The 8,805-nt window shown below is 47.6% G+C and overlaps 1 protein-coding gene across 3 annotated transcripts in view; it reads right to left on the bottom strand.

Annotated features, from left to right (window-relative positions):
• Positions 1-586: 586 nt before the first annotated feature.
• LOC149344317 (uncharacterized) overlaps positions 587-8,805 on the bottom strand; it is an 83,657-nt gene continuing 75,438 nt past the window's right edge. For all 3 annotated transcript variants that reach the window (XM_089542594.1, XM_089542597.1, XM_089542596.1), the window contains exon 4: positions 587-2,494. In XM_089542594.1, the coding sequence (XP_089398720.1) occupies positions 2,004-2,494 (491 nt within the window). In that variant the 3' untranslated portion in view covers positions 587-2,003. The remainder of the gene's footprint in view (positions 2,495-8,805) is intronic.

Genomic DNA, 8,805 nt, shown 5'->3' with positions numbered 1-8,805 from the left:
GACGCAGTCGTGAATATAACCGCAGTCATACAAGCCATAGAAGTCATAAAATTATTCATGGAAGCGCTCAGCCCGATGCATCAAATGGGGACGTCGTAGCAGTGACACTGGATGTGACTTGAGGTGCCAAGGTTACAAAAATTTCCCTCCTGTGTCTCTGAGACCAGAAGCTGACCATGGCGTGGGGGATGACAGTCTTCGAGTGCACTGCACAGCTGCCGTAGAGGGTGTGGGGGCGTTCACACTTTAAACAGAAAGGAACAACTGAACCCTAGCACACTCTCTTTTGTAAATGAGAGTGTGCTAGAGGAAGGCTTACTTCCTGTTAACACCCATATAGGGGTATTCACGCTTAGAGCGCAGAAACATGCCACTTCAGAGGCACAGAATGCTAACATCCGAAGAACGACCCTGGATGCATGGTGGCGCAAACAACATGGAATGTTAAATACAGATTGGTCCCATAATTATAAGCACAAGGTGTTTGTCTTAGAGGCTAATTTCAATTAGTGAGACAAGGACCAAACATTCAAGAGAAGCACGACGGTTATTATAACCTGTTTATTATATTTCAATATTATATTTCTACAACAGGACGGCATTCTTCCACAAATCAACCAAGCTGCCAACCCGTAACAACACAGCATGCTTTACAAGTGAATAGCACCAGCTACTTGTTTTTATCCTGTACTGGAAATTCAAACTGTGCACAAAGCAATGAACTTCTGTTTGTCAATGTGTCGTTTTTTTCAAGATGACACAACAGTGACAAAACCGCGAGAGTGGAGCATTTAATATGCGGCACAACTTGTGCGAAGCCACATAAGCTTGGTGATATGTTGGGAATGCTTGGCGCAGCACAACTCTTGCCTGAGCCACATGCAGATAAAAACTGTGTGCTGTTCAGGTACAAGGAAGCACAGAATGAACAATAAGGCACTACGCATCAATGGCGTTTGAACATCACGAACATGACAATATATAACAAAAATGAGTTCCACGTAGCATCTTGAGTAGGAAAGCACGAGTTGGTTCAAGAAATATTTAGGGCATGAACCAGACAACATGCAGTCAAATAAAATCAGCCATGCAAAACACGTAGGACGCGCACATTACAGAAAAATAGATTACATATTTAGGTGAACTGAAAATGACTTGTTTCGTAAGATTTCTGCCATGTGCTCCAGGTAGAACGAAAAGATCTCTGCAGATGTAGAATCATGTTACAGTAAGGTGTGAAGTACGCAATCGTGGTGCCAGCACGTGTGAACAACACAGTTTCTGACACGTATGCCCTAAGGAAATGATGGCGAGTGCAGAACCGATGCGGAGACCGAATTCAGTTCAAGCTATAACTTTCAAAACCGAGACAATCTTCTCTGTATTCGGTATGTTACACCATTTAACTAATGCCGAAACCTTAACCGGGCGGTGTCAGCTACGAAGTTCCTGTAAACTTGTGCCTTACCAAGACTTAGCATGGGTGCCATACTGCTGAACAGTAAGGGAGGGTGAAAAGCCAATTTCTGCTACGCAACAGTGTCGCAGAGATTCCGCAGCCACGAGCGTGTGGCAACACTGAGTGGCTGGAAAGACAAACATGCTCGCACAGCCCAGCCAACTGACTGAGTGAATCTGAGTCGCGAAGCCAGAATTTGGTACCACTAGGTGCTGCCCACTCATGCACCTATACATAAGCCGTTTTATTATTGTCTTTTCTGAGAGAACATCTTGTCGTTTCCTTGGCTCATGTCCAGGGGAATGTTCACTCCTGCATGTTCCCCATCTTTAACTCTACAGTGTGCTAAGAGCGACGTCTTAGGAAGGAAAGAAAGAGAAGTAGCAAGAATAAATGAAGGTGGGGCGAAAAGAACAGAAAAAGGGAAAGACAAAAAATGACGGGAAAACAAAAGGATGGAGAAATTGAATAATGAACAGGAAGAAAGTAAGGGATCAGAAAAGATCAGAAAGACGAAAAACAAAGATAACAAGTAAAAGGTGCACTACGTGGTCTTGCAGAGAGCAGCGGGAAGAGCTAAGTCGAACATGAACACAGGATCAACTGGCGGATCAGCGTACTCAACGACAATGCAAAATAAACACCGGGAACTGCCCTCATCCTTCACAGAGCACTTACACTCAATAACCTCCTCTTCGTCACACGTGCTATTGTTGGCAAACGCCAAGTGGCCACTAAGGTCAGAGAGAATAAAGTCTTCCAGTGCAGTCTCATCTTGCGACTCATCATGCACCACCGCATCGCAGTCAGTCGAGCCGAATATTTCATCGGGAGGCGCGTTGGAGCAGAGGGTGCCACACTGAGACCATTCGGAACGGAATGCATCCGGCAGCTTGCGCATGCTAGGTTCCGAATGCGAGCGCTGGGACGGACAGTCTATGGCAGTTGAGCAGACAGATGCCTTCTTCTTGCCCACGGATGACTTCCGCAAATGAGGGACAACTGTAGTGCGCTTGCCACGTTTGAAGAGGTAGCCTGCGGGAATATAGCAGAAAAAGAGACAGGTTAGAGACACTCACACTGTTAGCACTTCGAGCTGGATGGAGAACAGAGTCGCGGATCACGAACTTCTTTGCGTTTATGAAATTATGTTGAGTGCAAATAACATCCTCATTCAAACAAAACAGCCACACTAAGTGCGATATGTGCACGTTAAGACGGCCATCTGTGCAGCTTTAAAAAATAGTTGGCTATATCTGCTTTCTTAAGCTGCTGTGCATCATCAGGGCATTCTCTTTTAGTTGTCCCATCTGAATGGTAACAAGAGCGATTCTCGACCATCTCGCAAACATCTGTTAAGAAATCATACTTTTCTAATAAAATGATAACAATTCTTTTTACTTTTACCAAAAAAAAATACGGATCCCTCGAGCATCTCTCAATTCCTTTTACTGTTTTATTTTCAAGGTCATACCTCCAAATCTTTCCAACTGGGAATTTTATAAAACCTAGCCTTGCCTTTCAGACCATATTGACTATTTTAGGGTATTGGTAATATCTCACACTTTAAAAATAAATTCAGGCTTTTTATTGAGGCATACTGTCCACAAAAATCACAAGCATCCTCAAAGCGTTATTGTTTCTCATTTTTGACTGCCGACTGCGTACGTTGGCAGCTGAAAAAAAAAAACAATCAAGGCCCATTCGATAGCCAAGTTTATCCACATTTAACAGAAGGAAGTAATGCAGCTGAATTTTCCTTTTAAAAAGAAAAAGTATTTTGAAGTTAAAAGTCGCTACAGGATCAAAATTACCGTGCATTCAGTTCACCACATAACAAGTCGACAAGATAACACTGACCACAATACATTCTGCTGTCGCATGCATATACTTCCATGTCCAGGATAGCAATGCTGGCGTTAAATCACCCGCTATGGTCTTCACTGCTTGGACCATGGCACTGCTACCGGTTCCACTTTCCAGATCCAAATTACAAAAATATTGAAATTATCAAAAATCTTAAAGGGACCCTGAGAAAGTTTCTTCAATCATATTTTATTGCAACAACTCTGTAGAGGTGGTCTCTGCGAGTATTCTAGTCCGATTCAGAAAGCTACGCGTCGAACCAATAATTTACAAACAATTTTTCAAACTTGCCGCTCACAGCCGATTAGGGCGACACCTCACCGCGCATTTTTAGCCGCCCCTACCACATGACGTAAACCGGGCAGCCTTGGCCGTGGACTGGGCGACCCTTATCATTGGCTCTGCCCAATGACGTCACGCGCAATTTTTGCAATAATTCATTTGAAACTCAGCACTGATGCTCCTTGAAATACTATTTTATTGATTGCTTCTTATTTTTTAAAACACACATATACAGAGGTAAGAATCCAGCGCATTTCTTGAAATTAATGTAGTACTTCCGGTGGCGAAGGAAATCCGTCTGCTCGAAAAAGCACCTGTTCTCGTGAAATCTTTGCGCCCGCTTTTGCGAGTTTCCTGGCTGCGCCCACGAGTCGCTGCTGTCGTCACTGTCGTCGCCCTGTGGGTCTCGGTATGGCGTGTACTGATAAGGCTCGAAGCCCATCTCAGCGGTGGCTGCACGCAGCCGCGCCTCGAGCTCCGGATCCATGCCGTTCGAGCAGCAAGCAGGGGACACATGTGAGAAAACTTGGCCGGCGCGCCTCACCGATCGTCGCTTGCGAACTGCCGCCCCACAGCAAGCAGGGACACACGGAAGCATCGCTGTGCCGCTCTCTACCCAAGCTCCGTCTACAAATGGTGTCCCACTTCGCCACCGTGCAGCAGTGCCTGAGCGCTGCTTGGGATGGTGTACAAATATCACAAGAAAACACAAGATCGCCTTGCTATCAGAAAGACTGCCAGCTATACTCGAGCAGCGACAAAGCATGCCTGCTTATGTTGGGAGCTTTCGGCAACGGCACCGCTCGCGGGCTATCCGAGCGAAGAGCTCTGTTGCTGCCTGGCTCGTGGTCGTCGCTAGGCCTATAGCTCGTTTCGCGTCGAAGCCGCAGCGGCCAGCGCTTCGGGAGTCGCCTGCGCTATAATAAAAGGCCTACTCTACACATCGCTTTACTGTCAGCAGCACCATCTCACAATAAAATAATAGTATGGTCAATTTCCGTGGCTTTTTCAGCAGCGGAGCTAGCGGGCGCCAGGCGAACTGGACCTGCCGGACCGCAACGTCGGCCCAGCGGCAGCTGCAAGGCGGTTGTGGCCAGAAATTTGCTCGCATCACAGTTGTTACCTTTACCAGCAGCTCAGTATTGGTCAGCGATCCTCAAAAATGACACATTTTTCACAAGTCTGGTCCCAGGATTTATTATTTACGTGAAGAACACTCTTTAGCTCACTGTTTATGACGCCGGCAGACGTGATCCAGGCTGGTCGGCTGGCCGGCATGCTCGGTGTACTTGACGTTCGCACAAGGAAATGCAAAACAGCCATTCTGCCAGAGATGATGCTTCCTAGATTCGAGCAACGATAACATGCCTGTTCAAAAGTGTATCTTTCGGCAACGACACCGACTGCGGCAACGCCGGGCGACGAACTGCGCGCTGGTCCCAGGCTGCCCTAGTCGTCGCTAGGCCTAACTGGTTTCGCCTCGAAGCCGTGGCTGACGGCGCTTCGGAACTCGCTTGCGCTATAACAAAAGGCGTACTCTTCACATTGCATTACTGCGAACTCGTCCTATAATAGAAGATATGTTCGATTTCCACGACGCCTTCAGCAACGGAGCTAGCAGGCGGCAGGCGAAGCGCACCAAGTACCAGCAGCACCAAAGCGGCTATGGGATGAAATTTGCTTGTATCGCATTCATCAATTTTACGAGCAACTCGGTATTGGCCAACGATCGTCAGAAATGATGCATTTTTGACATGCATCTATCCCAGGGCTTGCTATAAACGTGAACAAAGAATACTAGCGCGTTTTTCAGTCGCCGGCGGTCGGCATCAAGGCTGGCGGGCTGGCCCGGCGTGGCTCGGCCCCGAGCGCCCTGAGGAGCGCGTTGTATGTCATCACGACGCTGCCGCTCTCCGCGCTCGCTTTGGCTCCCGCGTCCCGTCGTTGCGTTTGCCGCGCGCGGCTCGTCGTTGACATCTAGCAAGTTGGACGCAGGCGACAAGCTGCGATCGGACGTTGCGACGCCGTTCGCAACAGCGCGCCGCCATGAATCGTTCTCTTTTCGCACATGTGTCTGCGACCACCGGAAGTAAACACGCCGAGCGCCATTGCTTGACGTATGCATGGGCGGAGCATCGCCCCTTCTTTTCTTTTTTTTTTAATGGAGCGAGCCCCGCGTGCATGAGTTGAGGGTAGTAGGTGGGGGTGAGGAGGAACATCATTTTTAATCGGCGATATGTTTGGTGTTGATGAAGTTCGCTTAACAATTTTTGCGGTGCGGTGACAAGTGATGGAATACCGATCTCTCGTGCGCTTTTGCTAACCTTGGCAACCTTGGCAAAGAGCTTTGCAGGGTCCCTTTATCTGACGAGGTTCCAGCAGAGTAAAAAAGCAACAAAGTTCAGTCAATCTCTTTCATCACGGCACATAGTGCTGAACATAATTTCGCCCACACTTTTCATTGAAGGAGCCGGTGGAGGCGTTGGAGGCATGCTGAAGTGTTCGCAGCTAAAGACTAGCGTCTAAGCAGTCCTTCATAAACCACATGTTGACACATCAGCTGCTGAACTGAGTCACCTGAGTGACTACAAGTCTAAGAAGAAACAAGGCTGCGTATGTGTTGTCTTCCTTTCACAGTTATACTTTTTTTCCCCTGCCATTTCTTATTCCTGAAAACATGTAACCACCGGCCCTAATATCCGCACTTCTCAAGGCTGGAAATGATCAAAACTTGACGCTCGATTTCTGCTCAAAGTTACCAGAAGTGCTATAACGTCAAGACTCCTTAACTGTGCACCTTTCTCGCTGAGGTTGCATCTTTCTGAGTGAAAGTAGAAATTCAAAAAAGGAAAAAAAACTACCAACGGACACAGTATCTTAACAAATAACTGACATCGCACGCATATGACTGCTGATAAAGAGATTGTCGGTTTACACGACCCCAACAAAACGCGCATATGTCCAATGCTTACACGAAATGGATGCAAGCACACAGTCTACTTCAATGTCTCAGCCTGCTCCAGTGCTTTCAAGTACACTATGAAGAAAAAGCACCCAGGTTGAGTAGACGACCCGGCTGTAGCATGATACGGTACCGGACTGAAAAGGGGCATGAAATACCAAACTTCGTGACTGCATGGCATTTTCTTTTCTTTTTCTTTCTGCTCCTGCTCACATTAACGAGGATTTGACAGTCCATTAAATACAGATTAGAGGAGCTCACCTCCGGAAGGGGGGGGGGGGGGGGGGTATCATAGCCAAGTTTTGGGCTCATAGACAGGACAGCAAACGTTCGTGCAATTTAATGCTGCAGTTGAACTGCTGTGGGGTAAAGTGGATATACGATGCACTGGCCTGCGCAGCGACTGAAATACTTCAAAAATTATCTCCGACCCCAAACTTTTGGAGTTTAAAAACCGTGCCATCAAATAAGCAACACCACTTAGTTTTCTTTGAACACCCAGTGTGCATGACCGGCAGCCAGAAGAGAGGAACAAGGGCGTATCACGCATACTTTACACTTTTTGTCGACGTTATGCCCAAAGGCCCACACCACATTCTCAGCATCAATCTTGGCAACACTCAAAAATAGCCAAAAAGGGCAAGAGAGAAACTAGATATTAATTTCAAAATTGCCACATTTCGGGAGATAAAACTTGAATATTAAAAGGAGACAAAAAATCTCTTCAGTGTTTCCTTTGAAAGTAGTTCTAAAGTAACGTGATCTGAACGACTATGCAAGTTATTGTCTAATAAAAACTACACTAAAAAAAATGTTACACTCTCCTATGCTTTCCTTCGTTCGAATGGCTGGTGGCCATTTTGTATGCATATCTTCAATGTCCCCTCATATCACTGCCCTTGTCACTGAAAAACACAACCAGCGTTCCACTCAACGGATCAAGGTGCACTGGCATTCTATGCAGAACCCACTTTCATGCCCTGCTCATGTGATGCCGGCCGACACTTTCCCGCTCCACTCGGTCAAGGTGTGTGACATCACGGAGAGAGTACGCAGCCCACCTGGGATGCCTCCGTTCCTCTTCTCTGCAACGCAGCGTCGGCGACGGAGCGTACTCAAGTCACTGGAACTCTGAAAGCACCGCAATCAGCGGGCGGCGCGAAGGAAACATTGGCCTGTTTTTGCCAAAAATGGTCCGGCGAGGTGAGCGCGTCATCTGCTAGGTGAAGAAAGTCTCCCTTGAGGCCACCTTGTTCATCTTTTTTGCGCAAAAAATAACCAGTGAAGGTATTCATGATTGAGAGCTTAGATGAGATGAGGGTTTACGAAATGCTTGAAAGCCTCGTACAACAGCTGAGGAGCCTCTCGTTTTTTAGAGTCCCCGGGTGTGCGCGGACAACGCAAGAAACAGGCGTGTTCTGACGCTTTCTTGAGAGGCTCGCGAATACATGTTTTCGGGACCCGAAAACTTTACAGCAGGCGGGCTGCATTCATACGAGTGGGATATATCAAAACGTTTAGTGAATCGGTTCACATGGAAGTGCGATGTGTAGAAAACGTTCCCTTTATGCTTGCTGTTTCCTGCCGCCTGTTCTTCCCTTCGTGTAGTCAGCTGCCAGTCAGAGGATCGTGGGAGGTAGTCGGGCGACCCCAAATTTGCCGCGCGGGCCAACACTCTAACTGTGCGGCGAGGTGGCCCCCTCCGATAAAATCCTTTCTCGACTGCTTACAGGCAGTGGAAGAGGAGATGGTGAGGGATGTAGCCTGTGGGCAAAAGAAACGCAAAGTCGAGGACAGTGTCTGGAGAATAAGTGTGCGGGTGCGTTGTGGCCGTATTTCGGTGGAGGTGAAATACAAAAACGGCCACGTGCAGTGCGATGTAAGTATGCGTTAAATAACCCCAGGAGGTCTAAATTCACCCAAAGCCCTCCACTTCGGCGTCCCTCATAGCTAACGTGTCGCTTCTGGACATTAAATTCCCCCGTTTATTTTTTTATTCAAGCCCCATTAGGCAATGTCGATGACCAGCAGGAAAAAAATCTCGTAAAGCACAGCCTCTGAAGACATCTATAGTTGCCATATGCACACACACGCATTGACCCATGCACCCATGCACGTGCGCGCACACTCACGCGCAGACACATGCACACGTGAGCACACACACTGCAGACACACACGCGTGCGAACCCATACACACACGCACACACAGACACGAACCCACGCACACATACACGCG

The sequence above is a fragment of the Amblyomma mixtum genome, chromosome 5 (genome assembly GCF_055824585.1).
Source record: "Amblyomma mixtum isolate Tamu chromosome 5, ASM5582458v1, whole genome shotgun sequence".
Taxonomy (NCBI): Eukaryota; Metazoa; Arthropoda; class Arachnida; order Ixodida; family Ixodidae; genus Amblyomma; species Amblyomma mixtum.
This window is presented reverse-complemented; position numbering and strand designations above follow the sequence as displayed.